General features: G+C 37.4%; 1 protein-coding gene across 14 annotated transcripts in view; it reads left to right on the forward strand.

Moving 5' to 3' along the window:
• The window catches only part of ULK4 (unc-51 like kinase 4), a 395815-nt gene that overhangs the window by 77824 nt on the left and 291302 nt on the right, over window positions 1-26689 (forward strand). For all 14 annotated transcript variants that reach the window (XM_037890225.2, XM_043540763.1, XM_043540762.1 and 11 more), the window contains 3 exons: window positions 1827-1934; window positions 5715-5798; window positions 17826-17987. In XM_037890225.2, coding sequence (XP_037746153.1) covers window positions 1827-1934; window positions 5715-5798; window positions 17826-17987 — 354 coding nt within the window. The remainder of the gene's footprint in view (window positions 1-1826; window positions 1935-5714; window positions 5799-17825; window positions 17988-26689) is intronic.

The following is a 26689-nucleotide window of genomic DNA, read 5'->3' on the forward strand; positions in this document are numbered from 1 at the left end:
TAATTCTTGACGTCTGATTTGTGTCCATTTATTCTTTTACCACACTATCAGAGGCTCGTTCATCTGCACATCCACCAATGTATGTCCCTATGCAGAGGTTTGAGTGCCTCTCACGTCCGGCCCCTAACTCTCTTGCTGTGATGGTGGCAAATGAGAGACTTTGTCTTTACGTGTGGATTTGTAAGACCTTAGATTTGATGGGAATAAAGATTTATTCAGCCTTGTCATTACAAATGCACATTGCATATCTGCAGCCACTATTATATAAATATGATTTTGTAAATTGGGAGGCTGTGTCCAATTTACTGATAAGTTGTCTGTATCCTCCAGACCTAAGAATCTTAACACCTGTGGGTACCTAAGCTTCTAATATTTTCTGATAGGTAGAATTTTCTTTTTTTTCCCCTCTGGTACTAACTCATTTGATCATTATTTTGTATTGCTATTTAATTTAGTCTCCTGGACTTTTAACACACTGCTCTGCTTCAGTGGAACTTGGACTTGCACTTACAGTTGGGTGAGCAGGAGAGTAACTCAGGCGGCTCTGGACTTCGCCAGTCTCCCTTCCTATATCCAGTGCCTTAATAAGCTACAGAGGGACTCCTTTCTGCACAATTTTTCCACTGGGACTGCAGTGCTGCCACCAGAAGCCCTATCTCCAGCTTACTCACTTCCAATTTTTTCTCTAAGTCTTGTCTTTTGTGGGTGGGGCCTAGATCCATCTCTGTTAAGAAACGTATCTGGTCTCTCAGTTTCTAAGTGACCCTTCTCTTTACTACTTGTATGTCAAAAAGGTGGCACAGCAAACTGCATGGGTAGGGTACTCTTTACCCATATGGAAGCATAAAATTAGATCAGAATTCAACAATGAAAAGAATATCGCCAGTACATTATTTGTTTGGTCAGATATGATTAGTCTTCATTGGATAGACTTTTACTTTTCCCATCAGGTACTGAAAACAAAGTAGACATCCAAGATCTTGGAATTAATGACTGTGTGACCTTTGTCTCAGGAGATACAATCTTTTTTAAAAAAATAAATAAATAAAAATACTGCTAAAAAAGTCTGCAACCAGTTGTTCCCCAGCAAAAAGGTGTAAACGAAACATAGGAACTTTCTCCTCAGACTGACAACAAGAGGTACTTTTGGTTTCTTAAAGGGAAATGGAAAAAGAAGTATTTACAGACGGAAGAGTGAAATAGTGCACAGTATATTTGTCATGCCAAAGGTGGTGATAATGCAGTTGTTTCTATAGTCTTGTTTTCAAATTGCTGGTCAGCCTTGTACTGATTTTTGTACATTTTAAAATATCATGAAGGTAAGCATGCAATCGGAAGGCCCTATTATTTATATGAAATATTAAATTTTATTCCTCCCGGTGTGTATCAAGATTTGTAGTTGGTAATGGTTTATTGATCCTCTGAAAAGGGTAGTACAAGCTGTAATATATTTTACAGTAGTCCTGAAAAAGCTGATATTTTCATGTGTTAACACACCATGGTATCTGTGATACCATAATTACCGCTTATATAAAGTATGTAAAAATAACCCAGCATCTCAGGTATATAGCATGTAGTAACTTTTGGAAGCAATTAACTTTAAGGGTCACTACTGTCTATAGTATAGGCAATACCTCTTAGTTGTTTCATGCACATAGAATGAGGTTGGTAAAGAAGAACAGGAAGAAATTTTTAAGCTACAATGTGAAAGTTCTGCCTGAGTGAGGACTACAGAATTAGGAACAGGCATATCTCAGTTGGTTTTCAGTGTAAGTTTTGTCTGAGACAAGGTTGCCAATTAAGGCCTATCATATTTTATATTTTAGGCAGTTATACTCCTAACTGAACTGATCAGGGAAAACTTCAGGAACAGCAAGTTGAAACAATGCCTTTTACCTGCCCTTGGGGAGGTGCTTTACCTGATAGCCAGTCAGGTAAGTCTATAAAATGATCGTTGCAAATCTTTTTAATGTTTTAAATCCTTTTCAAAAGTAAGGTAAACATCCTATGTGGGTATTCTTAGCATTTGTTACCCTCAAGTGCAGGCCTTTTTAATGTTTAATGTGTTCAAGTGCTGTGACATTAAAAGTACAGGGGATTTGCAAGTCTTGTAAAATCCCACACTATTGCGCCCACTCTCTCTTGTTCTCTCTCATTAGCTATTGCCATTAAGAGAAGGAAATGCCTGAAGCTCTTGTTTGAAATAAAATGTAACTTTTAAAGGGGCCATGGAATTATTTGGTTGCCATTTTATATTCCCCCTCTCTACTTTGTGAATTTCCAGGACAGATCATAGAAGTTTTAACATCTTTGTTTAAATTTCTTACACTCTTTCACTGTAGATTTTTTATTTTTTCTCCGTTATCCCTGTTTATACTTCTCAATGCTCTCTGTTATTTCTAAAAATGTTTCTTTATGCTTGCTGAAAGAAACATTTTAAAACTGAAATGAAGCATTTAATGCTTCTAATTCATGTAATGGTATTTCCCCGCCTTGGAAGGAGAGAATCCAGAATGATGGTAGCAGGATTGAAATGTTTTTATGGAACAGTGACTGTTCCTGTAGTCCTTATTAAACTGTCTTGCTTTTACTGGGCCACTGGTGCTGTATGCACAGTAGAAAACAGCTCTCAGAAGTTATCTGTACATTTTCAGTGAATAGGGCTTTACTTAAAAAAAAAAAAAAAAAAAAAAAAAAAGTGAAAGCCCAAAACCAATCCCATAAATTGTTGAAAGCTTTTTCCAGCTGTTAAAAGCTTCTTCTGCAATCACTGATTTCCCTCCATACTTACAACTCTGTTCTCACATAATTCCTTCCCCACCCACAAAGAACATCATAAATGGGCCTTTCTGTGTGACCTGAATGTGAGTGAATTTTGACACTGGTTAACTGATGCAACATTCCCTTGCCTGCATTTCAGTGGTGATGTACATAGATCAGTGTTGCCTTGCAACTGGCATGTTAAACAGCAAATGAGTACTTAACTGAAATTTTTATTGCACAAAAATCAGGAAATAGTAGAGTTAAGTATATTGTGGTTCTCTGTCTCAGTGCACAGGTAAGGTACAGTATAATGCAGACAGCAGTGTAGCATTTTGCCCTTGCTGCCCCAGTAGTGTTTTATAGCACTTATCAGGAGGGAGACCATCTTTAAGTTTGAATGCGTAGTTCACATATATTGTCCTCTGCTGAGACTATCAATATGGATTCCAATTGTAACAGTGTTTTTTTATATGTGAACAGCTGTCCTCTAGGAACTGAACTGAGACCAAGTAATTTCAAATAGCAAATTCCGATGATTACTGACAGGCTGAATTTGGACCATCAAGCTAGAAACAAAAGGAACAATGTTCTGCACCAACCATTACCTGGAGTAGCATTTTCTAGACAATGCTGACTTTTGTAGAAAGAGAGTTACTATTAATAGTAATAACAGAAGACGACATTTTTCTAAACACCCATGTGCTTCTTTTTTTCTTCTTTTAAGAATTAAAATTCTGTTTTTATTCTTTAGAAATGTAGATCACTTCAGATTAAAAAGATATTGAAGGATATTGCATGAAAGGATATTGCATGTTATACTTTGTTTCCCTTGAGGCATATGCATTAACTACATTATCTAAAGGTTTTGAATATTACTATATTAATTTCATAAGGGCACAAGACCAGAATGAGGATCTAAAGTGGATATGAACATTGGTTAACTCCAGTTACAATCAGTAATTTCTCTTACACACACACACACACACACACACACACACACACACACACACACACACACACACACACACACACACACACTATTCACATTTTATCCTTCACAGACCAAATGCATGTTCTCTTATAATTAATATGGTATAGGACTACATTAACGTGAACTAGGTACTTTTGAGAGCACATCAGAGGGAACTACATGGAGCACAACTCATTAAAGCACTCTACAAATCACACCCCTCTAGAGTGCTTTGCTGGCACTGTGTAGACAAGCCCTTATTCCTTCTATGGAATTACAAGCCATCTTCTGCTTGATCTTGATTGGGCTGTAATGTAAGGTTACATATTATTTTTCCCTATTCACTTTTGCAGTGGATGGGGAAAGGCAAACTGTAGTTAAAACACAGCTTGCCAGTGTCCAGAGATGACTTTTACACGCTTTCACGTTTTTTGTAATATTTCTCAAACGTTCTGGGTTACTTTGAGCATTTAATCTCCGATTTTCTTTTAACAGTAACGTGAAAAAAAATGTAAATGAAGAATATCTCTATATAAATATCTGCAGATAAATTTAAAAAAAAAAAAGCAGGGGAGAGAACATCGTAGCCCAGGGTTAGGTGTCCATGGCTGACGTTAAATTGAATCTCCCCTGATTACACCATGTAACTTGACAAATCTATCATGTTTGCATGTGTCAGTTCCAGGGGAAATTACACCACACTTTTTAATTGGTAGTTAGCTGGCATAGAGCTCAAAGAAAATTAGACATTGATTAAAAACTCAGCTTCTCTATTGAAGCCCTTTGCAATCAACTTAAACTTTATTCTCCCTTTGAATGAAACCAGGTTTAAGAAATGATAATGTTGGAATGAAAGAAATTAAGTTTTTGATTTTTGATTAGGGTTGTATGTATTTGTGTTCGTCTCAAATGAAAATATATGGAAAGCAATTCATTAATTTCTTTTCTTCAACTACTATATCTTATTAATGCAATGGTGATGTTGAATTATATATTGAATCCTAAAAGTCAGGAGACACAGAAAATTAAGGTTGTTCCTGCAACATTAACCTGACCACTTTGTACATCCTATGCTTTTTAGAGTATACAGCACATAAAAAGATTATTCTCTTTAATTTTCCCAGCAAATGTTTTTCTCCTGCAGTTACCAGCACCTATATGCTATCAAATGCAAGTTAGCACCTAAATGTGCAATTTGTTTTCATGAAATGTTACAGGTTCTTTCTATACTAAGAAAATCCAAATGACATTCTATTTACCTGACAATTTGTAATATGCTACTTAAAACAAAAAAACAAAAACAAGAAAAAGCAACAGTCCATTTACCACTAATAGTGGAATAATAATCTCATTTTAGTGAAGGGAACAAGACTATTCCAATAGGACAGGTATGTAAGGATTCTAGAATATTGTTACTTCTATCTAGATAAATAGCAGATTTCCAAGTGCTCCATACTGGGTCTTGAATAAGCTACTCTTTATAACTTCTGTATATTTTTCAAAAACAAATTTTCTTTAAAAACTTTTTTAAATTGAGAGACAGTAAGCAAATGTATTTCTAGGTATAATTTAAATGTAATCACTTCTTTAAAATTTTTTTCTATTTTTTAATACTTTAGAAACAGGTAACGAATTAATCAAAATGATTGCTGAGATTGTAGGGATGGTTTTAAGTGTGAATTACACTGAGCCAATGAAAAAATACAAATCTGAGGACAAATACTCCTAGGAATTTTAAAGCATGCTTCAACAATATAATAAAAATCAACTTTTGTGCCATAAAAATCCAAAATATTAAATTCAACTTTTGTTCCAGAATTTAATCTATCTTCTAGTTTTTATTCAGTTGACATCTGTATATTAACCTTTTAAAATCTGATGGGTGTATCTTTCATGGCTGAGATATTATGATTTTTTTAATTAAGGGGTTAATATCATTTGTGCTGTTAGCTTCATTGCTGATCCTTCCACTTCATTACAGGAAGAAAAAAAGGTGCACCCTAGAGAATGCTGGGTCGTTCCCTTGGCTGCTTACACTGTGCTAATGAGGTGCCTTCGGGAAGGGGTAAAGATCTTTTATTGTCCTCAGAATTTCTCCACTGTAATAACCCTTCAGGCATTGTGAGATGACTGTAGCCTAAAGCACTGCAGTACATTGTCAGTGAAATATTGCTCCTGAATTTAAATAATCGTGATACGACCATGACCTACACAGTAGTAGTAGATTGCAAAAATGAAGTAGCTTTCTCTGTATACCCAACATTTATACATGATTTTGGTTATAAGATAGTAAATAAAGAATTTCTATGATGTAAATGTTGAATTTATTCACGTTATGGATTTCTTTTGAGGATTGTTTGGTGAGCTAGTACAACCCTTGCTACAGTTTATTTTTTGCACAGATCTTTTTTTTCTGCCAGTCTGATAAAAAATTGATATACAAGGCTCTAAACACTCCATCTTGTCAGGTCATCAGTGTCCTTTGAGGCCCAAAAGTAGTAAACTTTAAACACTTTTTTTGCTATATATATTATGTCTTATAGCTAATTTCTATTGTGACAACTTTGCTTTGTTAAAAAAGAAAAGAACACATTTATGGTCCCCACTCACAAAATGAAAAAGAATTGAGCAGAGCCACATACAAGGTTGGCATTTACTGTTTGTTTAAGACCAATTGCCCAAGGGAAAGCCAAAGGCTGAAAACATTCCTTACTGGGGGGGAATCAAGATAAGTACATTTCTTTTGAGATCTTTATTGCTTACAGGTTGTACTTAATGGAGGAAATCTCCAGATGCATAGAAAATCTCCAAATCATCAAGTGGCCAAGAACACACAACTGATTGTTTTTTGGACTCTTTCCAGCCAGTAGTAATGGATACATAGTAAGATGTCACTCCAAGACATGGTTGTTATAAACCATGTAAATGTCATCTTAGCAAAGGGAGACTTCTTTCTATCTGTAGATATCCATGGCATAGAAACAAAACGGAGGCATTCAAAGGAACATTAATTTATTCCTGTACAGTAAAATAAATTCTAAATCCTGAAATATATTAAGTTTCACTGAGAATTTATCTGGATATTAGTTTTTTCAATTTTTTTTCTAGTGAATATAGTGCTCATGAAATTTGCTGAACTGACAGTCGTGCAAATGAAGGTCTTATCACTGAAGACAAAGCAATGCCACAGATTTTGAGGCTTTCTATGCCACCACAGTGCAAAGATCCTGCTCTGGAGAGACGTTGTGTGTTTGCATGATATGCATGTATTCATTCAATAGACCTGAGCTTTCTGTATAAATAGAAATAAATCAACACATTCTTAGGTATTAGGTTTCAGAGTAACAGCCGTGTTAGTCTGTATTCGCAAAAAGAAAAGGAGTGCTTGTGGCACCTTAGAGACTAACCAATTTATTTAAGCATGAGCTTTCGTGAGCTAGAGCTCACTTCATCAGATGGTATTAGGGTGGCTAATTACCAGACAGTGAAGTGGTCTGTCCAATCTTAGATTTAAGAAAGTTGAACAAGTTCTTCTGGAAGTTTGGTTTGGAACTTTAACCCTAGCATTCATAATTCCATCACTTTGAAGTATGGATTGGTTTTCAGTTCTCAATTTAAAAGATGCATATTTCCATAACTCTAATTGGCTAAATCATCTGAAGTACCTCTATTTTGTGATGGCACAGAGATATTTTTAGTACAAGGTTCTTCCATTTGGCCTTTCTACAGTGCCAAGGGTCTATATTAAGTGTCTTTCTGTAGTAGCAATGCATCTAAGAAAATAGGGTATCTTTGTTTACCCATAGTTAAATGATTGGCTGCTGAAGGCTCTGTTATGTGAAGATTTGCTAGCTCATATTCAGGTGCTGCTCCGTTCTTATGGATTAGGACTACTTCTGAATATCAAAAAGTCCAATTTATGTCTCAGTCAGAGAATCCATTTTATAGGAGCTATACTGGACTTGGTAGCAGAAAGAGCGTTCCTTCCAGAGGAAAGATTTGGGGTAGTGATGGTATTCCAGAGATTCTGTGTCATCAGACCCAGAAAGTAATTTTCTATTTGGGTCTAAGAGGTCTCATGGCAGTGTCTATTTATGTTATTCCATGTGCATTCCTCAGAACGAGGCCAATGCAACGGTGGATGGCTCAAGTTTACAAGCCAAAACTGGACATTCTTCTCATGCTAGTCACTATGCCTCAGGATATCTTTTTATTTTTTTGATGTGGAGGACAAACGGAGCGAATATTCTCAAAGGTGTCCTGTTCAGTTCCCTTTTTTCATTTGCCACAGTAACCTCAATGCATCAGACAATGGATGGTGAACTCATCTGGGTTCTCTGATAGTTTGAGGTCACTAGGCATTTCAGGAAAAGAATTTTCAGATAAATGTTTTAGAACTGAGAGCAACTTCACCTGGTTCTCAGATCTTTTCTTTCTCAAATAAGGAGGAAAGTTGTACAGATAACGATGGACAATATAGTTGGCCCTGTATTACATCTGCAAGCAAGCAAGGCAGTGCCCTGTCTCCTCTCCTGTGTGCCAAGGCAGTCGGTACTTGGAAATGCCACCATATGCCTTTTTTTCAGCCACAGTTTGAGCCAACCATTTTACTGTGGGGAGTAATTTTCTTGGTAGCATTATTCTTTATTTCTTTTATTTCATGATTACAGCAGCAGATTCCCATGTCTTAGGATGATGTATGGAATGGACTTACATTTTTACAGCCCCTTACAAGTCTTCTTCCTTTGGCAAGAATCAGTATGAGAGGATTTAAGTTTCTTAAATCCCTCAAATTTGCATCTCTCAACTTCATTCGTGGTCAGCCTTATGCTCTACTTCCTTTAGCCTCAGCTCTATAAGCCTTCTATAAAAGAGTACCTTCTTTTGTATGTTGGACATGGGTTACCATTGCAGTCATCGTGTTCACAACTGGTGCATTCTACGCAATGTCTATCTGTTTAGCAGGGGACAGTAATGTATTGGCAGATGAGCTCAGTAGAGAAATTTCTCAGATGCACAAGTGGCCTCTGAAGGACCAGATGGTACAAGAGATCATCTCCAGTTGGGGTTGGCCCATTGTGGATCTGCTTGCAACCAAGTTCAAGAAAAAGAGTAGTCTTTTCTGTTAAGTGTGGGAAAGAGCAGCGAGTCCATCTTGAACGCTTTCCTGATGCAGTGGTGAAAGGACCTCCTTTATGCTTTCCCCACTTTTCCATTAATTCAGTTGGTGGTGAGGAAGATAAGAGAGGATAAGGCAAGAAATGGTCCTGATTGCTCTAGCATGGCAGAGACAGCAATGGTATGCAGACCTGCTTCAGCTGTTGGAGGGAGTTTACAGATTTTTTTTTCCCCTGGCCTCCGGACCTGTTTTCTCAGTAGTATGGCAAATTTTTCATCTGGATCCCCAATCTCTCTATCTAACATCCTGGCCTATCGGACTCTGAATAATCTTGAACAACTTGTTTGTCATTAGTCAGAATATATTGCTTAATTCTAGAAAACAATCTGTGACGAAATGTTGTTTGAAATAGTTTAGATTTTTTTTTTTTTAATGAAAAAATCTGGCTTACCATTTACAACGTCTGTTCTGTGTTTTTGGAATATATAATGTATTTGAAGTGTGAGGGGCTCTTTAATTTGTCTTTAAGAGTTCATTTGGTGGCTCTTTCAATTTATCATGTTTTGATTTATGACCAATCACTATCTGTGTATAATACAGTTAAAAGGTTTGTGAAAAAATTATCTAACTTGTATCCCATCATTGAGAGATCTGGTTCCGCCATGGGCTATTAATGTGGTCTGATCCATGCTTATGAAGCCCAGAGGTAAATATAAAAAAACAACCATAACAGAGTACTAGACGGGGAGGAAATGGAAAATTACAGTAGGGTCATATGAGAAATAAAAGGGAAATCAGTGGGGGAATCTGCTCAACATCTTTGGTTATACTGAAATATAAGGATTATGGGGAATAGACAGAAAGAACTGGAAGTATTGGTACATAAGCTAAATTATGACTTAAGTGGCATCACAGATCTGTTTTGCCAATTACTTTTCCAACAGATGTCTGAGTAGTTAAAATCCTCCATTACTACTAGGTCTTGTGTTTTGTATATTTCTATTGTTTGTTCTAGATATGCCTCTACCACTTCCTGACTTGATTGTCTATAGTAGACCCCATCATGATGTCAGCCCTGATTTTTCCCCTTTTATCTTTACCCAGAGACTTTCAACTGATCTATCTCTCAACTTTCTGGCCCTCAGAACGTGTGTGTGTATGTGTATGTATGTGTGTGTGTATATATGTGGTGTGTGTATATATATACTTGATGTATAATGCAACATATCCTCCTCTATCCCCCACCTGTCCTTCCTAAACAAGCTATAACCCCCATACTTATATTTCAGTCATGAGATTTATCCCACCAAGTCTCTTTCAGTAAATTCTTGCAAAATATTGGGAACAACTTTTTATTTCATTAAGTGGAGGACGAAACCAGGGGGACAGCCATTTTAGACTTGATTCTGACTGACAAGAAGGAATTGGCTGTGAATCTGTAGGTTGAAGGCAATTTAGGTGAAAATGATCATGAAACGATAGATTTAATGATTCTAAGGAAAGGAAAGAGTGAGAGCAGCACAATAAAGAGAATGGACTTAAAAAAAACAACAGATTTTAACAAACTCAGAGAACTGGTAGGTATGGTCCCGTGGGAAGAAAATCTAAGGGAAAAGAGTTCAGGAGAGCTGGCAATTTCTTGAGACAATATTAAGGCACAACTGCAAACCATCCTGATGCAAAGGAAAGATAAGAATAGTAAGAGGCCATTATGGCTCCATCAGGAGTTCCTTAATGACCTGAAAATCAAAAAGGAATTCTACAAAAAGTGGAAATGTGGACAAATTGCTAAGGAGGAGTAAAAAAAGAATAGCACAAGCATGTAGGCACAGAATCAGAAAGGCTAAGGCACAAAATTAGTTATGCCTAACAAGGAACACAAAAGGGAATAAGAAGAGGTTTTTAAAATACACTAGAAGCAAGAAAAAGGACTAAGGAAAGCATAGGTTCTCTACTCAGAGGGGAAGGAGAGCGAATATCTGATGAGATTGAGAAGGCTGAGATGTTTAATGCCTATTTTGTCTTCACTAAAAGGTTTAACGATGACTGATACTCAACACAATTAATATTAACAAGAAGATGGAAGGAACAAAAGCCAAAATAGAGAAGGAGCAAGTTGAAAATTATTTAGATAAATTACATGTATTCAAGTTGGTAGGGCCTGATGAAATTCATCCTAGGAGGCTTAAGGAAGCAGCTGAAGCAATCTTGGAACCATTAGTAATTATGTCTGAGAACTCCTGGAGATGGGTGAGGTCCCAGAGGACTGTAAAAGGGCAAACACAGTACCTATCTTTTAAAAAGGGAAGCAAAGATGACCAGGGAAATTATAGACCAGTTAGCCTAACTTTGATACCTGGAAAGATACTGGAACAAATTATTAAATAATCAATTTGTAGAAGAAAATAGGTTTATAAGGAGTAGCCACTGAGGGTTTTTCAAGCACAATTCATGCCAATCCAACATAATTTCCTTGTTTGACAGAGTTACTGGCCTAGTGGATAGGGGAAGCCATAGACATGATATATCTTAATTTTAGTGTGGTGTTTGACACAGTCCCACATGACATTCTCTAAAGGAAACTTGGGAAATGTGGTCTGAATGAAATTACTATAAGGTGAGTGCACAACTGGTTGAAAGACTGTACTCAAAGAGTAAGTTATCAATGGTTTGCTGTCAGAGCGGGAGGATGTATCTACTGGGGTATAGAACTATTTAATATTTTCATTATTGACTGGGAAAATGGGGTGGAGAGTGTGCTTATAAAATTTGCGCACCACACTGAGAGCGGTTCAAACATTTTGGAGGACAGGATTAGAATTCAAAATTTAAAAAATTAAATTAGAGAATTGATCTGAAATCAACATGATGAAATTCGATATAGACAAGTTCAAAGTACTACATTTGGGAGGGAAAAATCAAATGCACAACTACAAAATGGGAAATAATTGGCTAGGTGGTAAGTACTGCTGAAAAAGATCTGGTCTTAGAGCAGATCACAGACACAATATGAGTCAACAATGTGATTCAGCTGCAATAAAGGTTAATATCATTCAGAAGTATATTAATATGAATGGAATATGCAAGACATGGGAGGTAATTGTTCCATTCTGCTCAGCACTGGTGAGGCCTCAGCTGGAGTACTGTGTCCAGATCTGGGTGCCACACTTCAGGACAGATGTGGATAAACTGGAGAGAGTCCAGAGGACAGCAACAAAAATCCTAAAAGGTTTAGAAAACCTAGTCTATGAGAAAAGGAGTACTAGTGGCACCTTAGAGACTAACCAATTTATTTAGTCTGTAAGGTGCCACAAGTACTCCTTTTCTTTTTGCGAATACAGACTAACACGGCTGCTACTCTGAAACTAGTCTATGAGGAAAAGTTTAAAAAAAACAGGGCATATTTAGTCCTGAAAAAAGAAGACGGGAGGACCTGATAACAGATTTCAAATATGTTAAGGGCTCTTATAAAGCGGATTGTGATCAATTGTTTTCTTTGTTTCCTGAAGTTAGGATAAGAAGTAATGGTCTTAATCTGCAGCAAAGGAGATTAGATATTAGGAAAAACTTTCTAACTTGAAGAATAGTTAAGTTGTACAATAGACTTCCAAGGGTGTTTGAGAAATCCTTAAAACGTTGGAGGTTTTTAAGAACAGGTTGGACAAACACCTGTCAGGGATAGTCTGTTTACATGATCCTACCTCAGTGCAGAGTGATGGACATGATGATCTTTCAAAGAACCTTCCAACCCTACATTTCTATGATTCTTTTTTTCTTTTTCTTTCCCTTTTATGTGCTGTGACTTGGTAATCTTTCACATAGTATGTGCTCAAATACAGTATGGAATGGTGGGTTAAGAAGAAAATTTCCTTCTTGACATTTAATTTCCTTGTTTCTGTTTACATCAGTTGGCCCTGTAGTGTTGTTGAAATATATATATTTATCATTAAATATATATAAATTTCATTAAATATCATTAAAGAGCTAAGGCCCCAGTCCATTTGCTGCAGTGAAGTCCTGTGTCCATGCTGAGCCCAATCGACTTAAAAGTAAAGCTCATTACCTGATCAAGGCCGTTTTTTATTGCAATAAAGTTGGAGGGGAAAAGAAAAGGGGGGACGGGAATACCATTATGACCCTTATCTTTGGGCTGCTGAAGGACCGAGTGCGTCAGACCGAGGGGACAGACTGGGCGGTGTTTACTGTCCTCGTTATTCCTTTTTTAGATGTCCATTCCCGAATTTACAGCCAAATTCTTGTTTTATTTTTCTTAAAGTAAAAGTAAATCTTTTACTCTCTCTATCTTGTCAGATTATTTTTTCAGTGAAGAATGTGTAATTACAACTCACAGCCAAATGAAGATTTTGATTTCTATAATCCTGAATACTCAAGAATAAAAGTTAATTCTTTCATGATATGGCTTTAATATGTTAGAGTGTGTGTACATCTTCTAATTTTCCATCTTTCATCTTTGTTTAAACTAAAGGTGTTCTGGCAACTGATTAGAAAGATGCTGGAATAAGTTCTTATTTCCTGAATCTGTTTCCAGTTTGGCTACCACTCTGGAACCAATTTGCTTCTGTAATCACACGACATTAGTATTTGAAATTTTAATTTTTTTTTATATAAATGATATTATACATATATAAGATCACTGCGTGTGTGTGTGTGTGTATATATATGTGTATATCTTAATAAGATATATTATCCAAAACTGAAGAAGACATGTTAATGAAAAGTACACTGCTTTTAGATTTTATGTTCTTTCTCAGTGTTTAGGAAAGCTTCTAATGTGCTGTTTGCTCTTCCACAACCAAAATAAATAACAAGATAGAGTAAAGTCAGTTATTTACCCAAATGTAAATATTGACCTCTTTATACCTTTAATTCCTTAATTCCTTTTAAATGTTGAATGAAAAGGAAGCTTACCATTGTATTTTCAGATATATTCACCTTATTCGTACTTGCTTTCTCCGTTATGTGTGCCTGATTTTCAGATGTACTCAGAACCCACAACTGTATTTTAAGTCAGTGGGAACCAGAAGTGCTTAGTGCCTCTGAAAATCAGGCCCTATATCTTTTAGTGCTCTTTTGTAAAACTGCTTGGAATCTGAGAAAATCTGATCGTGTTGTTTTTTTAATATTGCTGCTATTAATGCTATTATGGTTCATGATACTGGCAGGTTATCTGGTGTACGAAAGCTCTTCATTCGTATCTTGAAGATCCATTTTTTTCAACTAACATAGCTTATGTCCTGATAACATGACAAGATGAATCCTTCAGTTGAGGCCAAATATTGGTTTAGCTCAGGCTTCCTTTCCCAAGAGTTAAGTAAGCAGAAAATGGTACAAGGCTTGTTGCTTATATAGTGTTTGAGAACAGGTCCCAGAGGGGCTAAGGGAGCCAATCTCAGGTGGCAGCAAATTGAATTAATCTGAAAGCCTCATTGAGTTGATAGAGCACTGTGACAATACATGACCCTTTCCAGCCAAGATATAAGAATGACTGTGGTTATCTGGTACAGGGCATGAGTCATCTTAGGAATGGCTAAAAAGTACAAGATAAAGCACGCTTTTGAGGGACAAAATTTTGCTAAGGATAGCTGCATCTGGATATTGCTGAAGATCTGTTAGCATTCATAATAACCATTCTCTGCTGCATAATGCTTTGGTTATGACTTATTTATGGTATTATAATTAAATGTGGTGTTACTTATTTCAAGCGACACAGGAGCCCCAGTTTGTGTGCCTAATAATCATTGGTATGTAAGAAAGAATTAATACTGCTATAAATCTTTTGAATATGTACAGTTCATATTGTAAATGCATGTATTTTTTTCACCCCTGCAGTTCAGAAAATCATTTAAACTGAAATTTAAAGAAAAAGATTGAAAATTTGTATTGTTATTTGCAAACAAAAATATCTGAGAAATAAGTGTCAAGAAGCTTAATTCTGATAAAAGTGCACTTGTATATGAGTTTTTAAATGGTTGTCTACTGTACAGTATGGTACACTAACAAAACTTTTAAGACTGGGGGCTAATTCTCCTTTGATTTACAACTCTGTAAATGAGTAAATACTCTGTAAATCAGTTGTGTTATATCCATGTAAAACTGGTTTGAGATGAGAATCAGGCCCATGAGTAAATTGTTCTTGTTTAAGTAGAACTGAAGTTTAGACAGTGGTAACAAATTAATATGACACTTATGAAGAAAGTTTCTTTTAATAAGAATTATACTAAATTCTCACATACATCTTTTTAGTCTTATGTGTTTAAAAATTAAACACTGATGATCAGTAGAGGAAGGAGATAGTTAGGAATATATTTTTAATGACATGAAAACTTCATTATTGTTGCTCGCAGTTGGTGGTGGTGATGACTGTGGAGATATAAATGTCAGAAATCCAAAGGGAATGAGATGGTAGGATAAAGTGGAGAATAATATAAGAGAGAAATAAATAGCGCCATTATGGTACATTATTTGTGAAGACTGAGTGTGCTATAGACTAAACAAACTAAATCTCTGGAGTACATCTATTGTCCTCCTTACTTGTATTTAAATTAACTTGACCAATTCATCAGTCGCATTTAGTCAGTGTTGAAAGACTTTGCTTATTCACAGTTAGAGCTGGAAAATGATGTCGTGGACAACGAGGAAAAATATCACATGTTCTGTCTTCAATTTCTGTTTGGTAAATGATCTGTTTATAAAATATAGCATCTGATTATTCAGTCTGTATTCAGGTAAACCTTCCAATAGAGTCAATCGGAGTTATCCAGAACACAAATTGTTGCAAGATAAGGTCCTTCATTGATCAGCATTATTTTGACATAATTTATTTTCCTAGAAGTTTAGAAATAGACAAGAGAACAGTTATTTGCATGGACAGTGTACATGGATTATTATCTTTATTTTATTTGTTAATTTAAAATTACTTGGTGCCTGTTCCTGCAAATGCTTATGACAATAAGATTCAGAAAGCACAAAGGGGATGGAATAGGAAGTAACAATGTGGCCCAAGAATTTAGGGATTGCTGTACTAGATCAAAGCAGTGGTCCAGTTAGTTCACTGTCCTGTGTGTCTCAGTGGTCAATACCACATTTTCAAGGTCCAAGGAAGGACAGTTATGGAATAACCTGACCCATGGAGAACTTTTTTGTTAATCCTAAACATTTAGTGGTTGATCTATGTCCTGCAGAATGAGGATTTCAAGAAAGGGGAGAGAGGTAGTCAAGATGTTGTTTGAGGAGCAGCTGGACTCAGAGGCAAGCACTCTGTGGTGTTTGAAGAAGATAGGCCTGCCTAGCTTACCATCAGGTGACTGTAAGATTTTAGTTAAAATAGACATACGTGTAGACTGTCATCTTAGTTTCCTCTAAATGTGTTGTGTCCTTACTATTAAACAATATTTTGGTTTAAGAAGAATATTTCTGGTCACTATATTCATCACTGGTCACAGACTCCCAGCACAGGTGCCAAACCGAGGTGGACCTGTTGGGCAAGCACATTCAGTACACAGGGTGCTGTAACCCAGGGCCTAATCTAAGACTGGAAGACCTGTGTAATTCCACCCCTGGAGTGGTAAAGGCACGCAAGACCTGATATCTGAGGTCATGAACTCAGATAAATCAGAAATGGGACAGAGGTGTAGCATTTGTGAAAGAAAATATGACATTGCATGGTAACTGTGACAATCTTGCTATCTGTGGCAATGGAATTGTTTTGGTGAAGTAGAACTCATGGGGACACTTGGCAAACTGATGGCTGAACATATTTCTCAGATTAAAGTAATTTTAGATTAAAACCATAAATTTTAGATTAAAACAATTTTTGTATGTAAAACTGTGTTTCTTTTGTCAATGAAAATCTATAAAATGGGTTAAATTTGAAATTTCTAGCTTCTGACAGTAATAGCTATGTAGGTGCAGAAATTAAGAACCCATGAAAAATTAGACTGTTTTTCATGTTCTTATAATTCAAAAATGGCTGAACTAATTTCACTAAAACCTTCCAAAAGATTAATCTTTTGGCTGAGACTAAGCATGAAAAAAAATTGGCTGTGGAGAAATTTGAGAAAGTTATAAAGCAACTGAAAGAAAAACTAAAATGGAATGGGATCTCAGACTTAGTTAACTATAGGATAGTACTAATTTCCCAGACTGCTGTAGTATGACATGTATATATGCAGCACTTACAATATGCACTTCCATATTCCAGTAAATGTTTCCTATCCTTTCCCTCCATGCCAAACATGAGACACATGGTACATGTTTGCTTGACCAATAATTATTGAATGGAAAGTAATGTAAATTTTTAATTAAAATAAATTCTTAAATAAACTTATTAGTAAAGATGGTGGATTGAAAGCCCTGGAAAGTGTCCTCTGTATATCCGTAGAAAAAGTGCATTGGGGTAATGGCAATGCAATCTGCCATGCACTACCTCACCTATATGCCTGAACCTTGTCATGGTAGAATCACCTTTAGTGTTGATAGGCATGGAAATTTAATTACTCTTAAGTCCTTGACCCTTTTGTTAACGTCCCGATAATAACTGGCATTCTTATTGGCAAATTCTGTGATATGAACACGTCTTCATGTAGAGCTGAATGCTCATGACACAGTAACCACTTTCATTCATTACTGACCTATGCTGGATTCAGAGTGATCACTTGGAGATGAAAGACTCAGTTTTAAATATTATTTCCTTGGATTTATTTACAGTACAAGACAAAGGGGAGGAGGGGAACATAAACTTTATATTTCAAAGTAGTTGAATTTTCTTGTGAAATGACTTATTCCCTTAGGATTTCCCATATTTGTCCTGATATCTGTGTAACAAGATTAAGAAGCAGTATTCAGACAACACAAATTATTTTCCTGTATTTGCCTTTTATTTAGATAGTTCAGAAAAGTAAAGTCAGAGATCGACAATAGTAGTTAATATAAAATGCCTTTTTTCCCCTTTAGGAAGAACGTGTTGTGAATCATATGGCGGCGAAGATTGTTGAAAATGTTTGCACCACTGATTCTTTTCATGCACAGGGATTTATTACAGGAGAAATTGGACCAGTGTTATGGTACCTTTTCACACATTCCACTGTAGATTCTCTGAGGATAACAGCTATTTTGGTAAGGAGCTTCCTCTCAAAACATCTAAATATTCTGGTATTGTTGATCTGAAAAGCTTGAGAGAGCATTCTGTACATATATTGAAATGTCTGAATATTATTTTCATATGTGACATGTTAACATTTTGTATTTCTACATATATTTCTAAAACTGTATGATAAATATTCAGCAATCTGTTAGGTTTGTAGGAACATTGCTTTCTTAAGGTATGTCTACACTGTAAGTGAAAGTGTGATTGTAGCACAGGTGGACATACCTGTGCTAGCCTTAATCTGGTGGGCACAGGTTACAATAGTAGTGAAGATGTGGCACCATGGGCTCGCAACCAGAGTACAAGTCTGTCTGGGTACTCTGGTTGCTCGCCTGTGCTAAAGCCTGTGCCACCGAGTCTTTACTACTATTGTTACCATTGCTAGCTAGATTAAAACTAGCATGGGTATGCGTATGGGTGCTACAATCAATCCTTCAGTTGCAGCGTAAACATACCTTTAGTATTAGTTCTGTAGGCAAATGCAGTGCTTTTACTTGTGTAATGATGGCTACTGTATGGGCCTTGCAAGACAGAAATTTCTTTTCTTATATGCAAAGTCAACAAACCTTAATTTGCTTACAGATAGAAGTTGACTTCAGTTGACTTTTAAGCAAAATATAACAAATATATTGCTAATTAATGAATCTTACTTATATTTTAGAGTTTTGCTCTGACCTGGAAAAAGCCTCAAAACTGTTTGACTTGCATTGCTCTGCCAACATAATATTATTCCTCTCTACCACTGTGACTAATAATTTTCGCTCTACCCTTGTTCGTGTTCTATTCATTTCACTGAGATGACTTATAATTGATGCTGAGTACATCCTAATGTTGAAAGCTAATATTGGACAAATGCCTCATGAGTTCATAATTGTCTGTTGGACTCATGCTTTACTGCACTGTCTGTAACTAGTATTCAAAGGGTTCTGTCTTCCAAGGAATCTGTAAAATTCCTGCAGTGCTACAATACAGCCTTTAATTGTTTTGGGAAGAGGGTTAGAGTATTATTATAATTTACTGTTAATATTACAGAAGAGAGTAGATGACCCAGCTAAAAATCAGTGTCCCATTGTTCTAGATGCTGTACAAACACACACTAAGAGACAGTCCCTGCCCTGAAGAGTTTACAAGCTAAATATGACAAAATAGAGAAATGGTGGGAGGAAGGGATGCAACATGCAACAGAAGACTGGGAACTGAGGAAAAACGAGCTTGTGAGTTGCCAACATAACCCACGAAGTCTGTGATGGAACTAGGAATTGTACCCAGATGTCCTAGGGCCTGTTCTGGGGCCTAAGCCTTCATTATAGGCGATCATTTTGGAGGTGTATAAATGCCCTTGGGTTAGCTATGGAACAGCCTATAAAATATAAAGTACAATCATTTTTTAAAACTTTATAAATTTCATAGTATGTTGGCAATATTTTTTAAGGTATTACCCAAGATTTTTCACCCCTGTTGGTTGGAAGAACAACTGGAAGAATGGACAAAAACTACATTAGCAGCCACTATATTCAGCGTGAAACTGCTTTTTGTTGCTGTGGTTTGGAATTTGAGGGTATTGTTGACAGCTGTTTCCTGTGTCACTAATATGGTGGGTGTGCAATTAGAGAAATGTAGCAGCATGTTAATAAAGACATGGGAGAGAATTAAAAATAAGCCAACATGGCACAAGAAATATTGTCCTTTTAAAAAAAAAAAAAAAAAAGCCTGCAGAAGTGCTATGAACTTTTGGAATGTTGTGGTTGCTGTTGTTTAGGATGGGATTTTACACTTATACCTTACAGAGCTCAATATTGTCCTTGAAGGATTAAAGTATATATTTTCTATGCCAGAAGTTGCCACTGGTTTTGTGGAGTCCAAGTCCAAAATTGTGAAAGCTTTTGGATACCTTTGAAATATGTTTATTGAGTGCTTTAAACTTTATTAGATTATTGGAGAAGTCAATAGCCACTCTACTGTTAAGGTTGCTGCTGAGGGTTCTATTATAAACCTGGTTTTAGCACCTCTAAAATCCACGAGCAAAGGAATGTTAACCTTAACAGTAATGGGTTAGGCCTGAGGTGGAGGTAGAATTTTTCTGCCACATTTGTAGTGAGTTACACAAGAAATTCCTGAAGTAGTACTGTTACAATTCAGGGCAACTGCACCTGTGTTCTTCCTCCATGGTCCAACAAGGGCACCCACTCTAGGCTCCTGGCTCCTCAGCTGTCACCTCTCTTGGGCGGAGACCCTCATCTCTCTCCCTCCTGACCAGGCTGCATAGTTCCCAGTTTAAACTGTGAATTCCCCAGCAACTCAGACTGCCTAAGCAGGCCTGCTTTGTTTCTCTTCCGAGGCTATAAACAGCATAATTGCCCACAGATATGTTACCACACAGATCTTTCTAAGCAAGCACATGTATTCTTACAGAGAAAACACATTCAAACAAACAAACAAAAAAGCTACAAGTGTGCTAATAAGCTTACCAGAGATCACCCCCCCACACACACACGCAACCAACTCCAGGAGGGACTCTGGCTAGTGTCAGTCCTTTCAACCCTTCCCAGGAAGGGCTGGGCCTCCACTTGGACAGAAGGTCCTGTCCATTTGCTGTCTGTTGGTCACTGGAGAATCCAATTTGAACCAGTATGTGCAAGCCTGAGTGAATTTGCCTAATCATCTCCCACAGTTCTTAGTTCCTGAAGGGCTGTGGTCCTCCTCCCCAATGGAATTATATATAATCCCTGGTCCTCCATGATCTATAAACTTAAGTAAGATCTCCAAAATATATTGCAGGAACTTGCCATATCTGTCACAAGGACACCCTAAACACTGAGCTGTTCATGACAAGTCAGATAGTCTTCTAACCTTTTTTGCCACACTGTAGCAAGAAAAATAAAAATGAGAGAAAAAACATAGTTTACTGGTCTTATTAGTTCTCTTCTGTATAAATTTTCATAAGCCACTCATCACTGTAGTGTGTGAATGCCTCCTAGTAGCGGGTTAAGCAATGGTACTACACATCTGTCACCTGTTGTTTGTTCTCTCATTCTCTCTCCAGGGAGAAAAATGTGTGGAATGGAGTGTCTTATTTTGGTAGGGTTTTAGTTGTGTTGTGTTTTTGTTTTGTTTTTTTAAATATTCACGTTGCTATGTATTTATGTTAAAGAAGTCAAGGTCAGAGAAATGTGCCTTGCTCTTGGAGTGGAAGGTGGTGAGGTTTGTGACGGTCCTTAATTCTTGGAGGAGTTCATTCCACAGTTGCAGATCAGTGCCAAAGAGTTCTGTCTCACATTCTGCAAAAGGAGTGCAGCTGTCAATCACAGTCTCCATCCCAGAACTTTAGAGATGGTCTTTTTGATATTCTGGGACCAGTCCTTATAGTGCTTTGAAGATAAGGGCCAAGACCTTGAACTTGATTAGAAATTCTAAGGGAAGCCATTGTAGAGAGTGGAGGATAGGTCTGATGTGTTTGCAGTAGTTTGTGTTGCTGAGGAGATATATTACAACAGTCTGTATTAGTTGGTGTTTCCTAGGTGCTAAAGACTTCATGCTTAAGTATATCATGTGGCTGCAGTACAGCCACAAAGGGATGCAGGCATGAATAACTGAAGACCCAGGTCATTGCCCACCAAGGTGGGATGGAGTTGTCTAGTCAACAAGAAAGGATAGAAAACAATGCTCATGGGTGCTGCTATGTGAGAGTTTAGTGTCAGTGAGGAACCCAAGAGTATTGTTAAATGACAAATCAAATATTGTGAATGTGTACCTTCGACTAAAGGAGGCTATACTGTGGCTGCAAACTCTTCAGAATGCTTTCCTGTACTGCCAGCATCACCCCCTCTTGTTCGGTTCAGCTTCAGTCAGCTGTTCATCATCCAGGAGCTGATCTCATCCAAGAACAGGGCCATCTCGATGGTGATGCTGTGGTTGCTTGTGGTGAAGAATAGATACAGTTATGAGTCATCTGCATATTACTAGTGCCTGAGGCCATGTCGTCTGACCTGTTCACTTGGTAGCTGCAGATCGGTGTTGAAAAGGACTGGAGAAAGAATTGATCCTTGTGGGACATCACAAGTGAGGAGTCTAGTGGTGGAGATGCCATTTCCAGTAACTACTCCTCCAGGGTGGAATCAAACCATTTTAGTGCATTACCCTGGACTCCCGCCACATCTCTCAGGTGAGACAACAATATTTCATGGTCAAAACTGCTAAATGCTGCAGAGAGGACAAGGAGAATGAGAATCGTCATCTGCTTTTTATCCAGTGACAGGAAGAGATCATCCATCGGTGCTACTAAAGTGGTTTCAGTTCCATGGACTGGCCAGAATCCAAGTTGTGCCAGGTCTAGAATGTTAGCTTCAATTAGATGAGTTTGTACTTGACCTTTGGCTAGCTTCTCTGTGAGCTTGCTTAGGAAAGTTGGGTTTGATATTGGATGGAAGTTGGCTAGAATCAAAATATCTAGGTCTGAATTTCTTCAATGTTGGTTGGACTCCTGTGTGTTAGAAGGAGGAAGGGAAATTCCTTCTCTGTATTATTTTTTGGCTAATCAATCAGGAGTGGAACCAGTTCATGATTCTCTGGGCTTGCATACATGAACATTTAGTTTGCAACAAACTGGGATGTAAATCAACTCCATGCTAGCCTGCCATATGCTAACTGTCTGTGTGGACCCTGCTGATGTGCACTAACAGTTCCTTAGTTCACTTTGATCTAACTCCGGCTTCAAACCGTTGTAGATCAAAGAGTATTAAGGAACTGTTAGTACATGTCAACAGAGGCCACACAGTTAGTGCGCAGCAGGCTAGTATGATTGTAGATTTACACCCCACCTAGCAGCTCACTGAATGTTCATGTAGACAAGCCCTCTTTCACAGCTAGGAAGGACATGGGTCAGATTCACAAATTTTGGGTCAAGACCATTCACCGAAAAATGCAGCTTCAGTTGATATATATCTATTTGCAAATTCCTGTTAGGTCTGCCAAATATTTCTGGCTCAACTGAAAAATCAATTTTTTTCAGCATTGGCAAAATGAAACATTTCATTCAATCCAACTCAAAATCTTTCATTTTTTGTTTTTTGACATTTTGACAAAAGCAAAGGAGGAATAGATTCACAAAACTCTTTGGGCATAGGGAAGGGGGAGGACCTTCATTTATAAGGTTTAGCTGAGTGTTTTGTGGAATGTGGGAGATGCGGATTCAGTGCCCCCTCTGTCTATGAGAAGGGATTTGGACTTGCTTCTTCCATATTGCAGGACAGCGTCTTAGCCGTTGGGCTATGGGATATTCTGGTATGGGTATTTCTCAGTCTCCCCTGTTTAAGTTGTTCCACTTTTTATAAATAGTCACTGAAGCATAAACTTGAACTTCAGTCTCCCACATCCCTAACCACAAGGCTATAAAGTCATTCTTCCTCTTTCCCTGGCCAAAGACTATCTATTGTCGTTCATAGTAATTCAGTCTATCTCAGTTATGTTTAATAACGCTAAGAACAACATGGTACGTTTGTAGGTTTTGTGAGCCATGTTAAGGTTGCAGTGGATTGATGGAAGCCTTGCTACACAACTAATGCCCTTTTGGATTAGACCAGGGTTGGGCAAACCCCTGATCCAGCCCTGATCGCACACCCGCTCTCTGAACCCCTCGGTCTCAGCCCGGAGCACCCTCCTATACCCCAAACCCCTCATCCCCAGCCCCACTCCAGAACCCGCACCCCACCCAGCCCCAGCTTGGAGCCCCCTCCTGCAACTTGAACTCCTCATTTCTGGCCTCACCCCGGAGCTCGCACCCCCGGCCAGAGCCCTCCTCCCCTCCCACATTCCAACCCAAATTTTGTGAGCATTCATGGCCCGCCATACAATTTCTATACCCAGATGTGGCCCGTAGGCCAGAAAGTTTGCCCACTCCTGGATCGGACTGTACTATGGGTACGTCTAGACTGCAATAAAAAAAACCCTGGGTACAGTGTCTCAGAGCCTGGGTCAACTGATTTGGGCTAGCAGGTCTCAGGATTGCAGAGCTAAAAATTTCAGTGTAGACATTCAGACTCGGCTTGGAGCCTGTGCTTTGAGACCCACCACCCCCCTTGTAGGGTTTCAGATTCCAGGCTCCAGCCCTAGCCCAAATGTCTACACTGCACATTTTAGCCCTGTGAGCCTGAACCCTGCAAAACTGAGTCAGCTGACCCAGACGTCTTTTATAGCAGTGTAGACATACCATGTATGTCTTTTTGTGACATTGGGACTCTTTTTGGTAAGTGCCATCAGTTTCACTGTAATTTAGTGTTCCAAAGATATATTTAGTCATTTTTGTGCCTCATGACTGTGTGAACAGCTGTCATTAGTCCTATATACTGTTTTATTTGATCATATTTGCTGGAGCCTCCTCTGCCTTGTTTAAAGGTATCTTGAAGAATTCTTCACAATTGAGACTTACAGTCCTATCTAAGAATGCATTTCTTTTGAGAAATGACTGTTGTATCTTGACACTGAGAGAACAGGCAATATGGAAAGTACACCAATATCAGGATTTTGCTCTGAGGATACTCTGGAATTGTGCTCATTATGATCATTATTGTTGTTTGTTATAATTTAGTTTTAATCAATAATAAAAATCTATCAAGAAGATTCTGTCCTCAGTTTCTGGAGTCAAGGAAAAATACACTTTTTTTTATGCAGTCCTCTATCTGCAGATGATAAGCTGGAACTGAGTCTCAGTATTTTTGTTTTCTTTGGAGTCTAGGTTGCACCAGGTAAATATAACAGACTTTGTCCTGTAGAGAAACTGAATCTTTTTAATGTCTTCCCTGTGTCAAAGAAATAATTCTATAAAATATGAGTCAAAATGGCTTATTCTCACAAGTACAGCAATTAACAAACATTTTTTTCAAAATAAGTGGACTGGTTATGCCTTCATTGGCCACAAAATATTGATTCAGTCTTTAAAATATGGAGAGAGAGAGAGAGTTTTCCTGCCTTTTCTATGGTAGGAAGAGCCAGCTTACATACAGCATAAACCACTTAAATGAGGATTAAAAACTTGGCAAAACTCAATTGAGTCATCTTATTTGATTTGATTTTTTTTCTGAATGATGGACTCTGCAGAATCTGTTTTAAAAGAGAGATGGCTATAGAAAGTGAATGAAAAGAGCAGGAATTGGTAAGGCTGTATTGGTCTGGAGAGGACAAAAAAGTGGGAACACTGAGTAGTTGAACAGGTTCAATAAAATGTCCATTTAGTTCTACTGTTAAATAACCCATATTCAGTTTAAATAGACTCCACTGCATTTCTAAGCACCAAGCAAATACTTTCAGTTTTTTTCTGTCCTGGAGTTATTAAAAAAAAAAAAAAAAAAAAAAGGCTATGGGATCAAATTTAGAACAGCAGGTTTAAAAGGCATAACAAACATTATTTAGTATAAAACAGTATAAATTTGTATTTATGGTCTAATGTCTCAGTTATATTTTTCTCAGGCAAGTTACTTTATTATCACAATTCTGAGATATTAACTCTTCATTATTCTGGACTGAATAGGACTTTTGAAATGCTGAAACTAAATCAGTCTTGCAAATTTTCTCTTCATTAGACTAAGTCTCTGAAGCTCAGCTCAGAGATTCTGCATACTTCAGATTTAGACATTACCCAAACTTAAGGTGCTTTAGGGACAGAATGTCCTCCCAGTTGCTTAGAAGCTTGATAAATCATATTTTTGCAGAGTCAATCAGTTGTGCTGGGACTAGAGGTGCTGGACGTGGTGCTGCTGCCCCCCCCCCCCCCCCGTCTTGAAATGATAATAACAAACACTAAATACATGGTTTCCATCATCAACACTCCCGCTAGCACAACTGTTCCAGCGCCCCTGGTGTCAATCAGCAAACATTAGCCAGTATGAAATCTGAAACCTCATAAATGAAAATGGAAAGTCTACAAAGTTTACTAACATTCGAAGAGAGTTAGGCAAATACTGTCTGGCCTTGTACAATCTGTTTAGATGCATTTCAGTGAACCCTTTCTCTAGAAAGTTTCTCCAGTTTAAATAGATATGGATTTTGTATCAAGAAAAAGTTGTGTTTGATAAGATTCTTGGAGCAGCTGGTAGGACAATGCTAGTGAAACCAATTGTTTATCTCTGTGTTACTTACTATGGGGAGAATTCTTAATTTATTTGAATATTCTGATTATGGCATAATCCCTTGAGATTCTTTTCTTCCATTTAAAATGTACATTTCTTCAATTTTTACCTTGAGATTTTTTAAAACCTTTATTTTGTTGCAAATACTAGAGATCAGTGGTTTTCTACTGTGGTCCGTGAATCCCTGGGGGTTTGTAGCAGGTGTGCAAAAGTTGTCATTACCTCTGGGGATCTGTAGACTATGCCTAAAATTTCCAAAGGGATCCACACCTCCCTTTGAAATTTTTTAGGGATCTGCAAATGAAAAAAGGCTGAAAATCACTGCTGTAGATCTGTTTCATGTAATTGGATAATGCAAAACTAATTAATTCCTTTATCTTTCTTTTGCTATTATCTTCACTGATGTCACTTATTTATATGAAGTGACATCACTTCCTTTTATTGTCAGTTTCTCTCAGTTTGGTCAGATGTCTATGTTAAAACTTATTATTTGACTTACCTATGCAGACTGAAAATAAGAACATTGCTCTTCTTCCTTCTCAACTGGGTTA

Source organism: Chelonia mydas, chromosome 2 (assembly GCF_015237465.2).
Source record: "Chelonia mydas isolate rCheMyd1 chromosome 2, rCheMyd1.pri.v2, whole genome shotgun sequence".
Taxonomy (NCBI): domain Eukaryota; kingdom Metazoa; phylum Chordata; order Testudines; family Cheloniidae; genus Chelonia; species Chelonia mydas.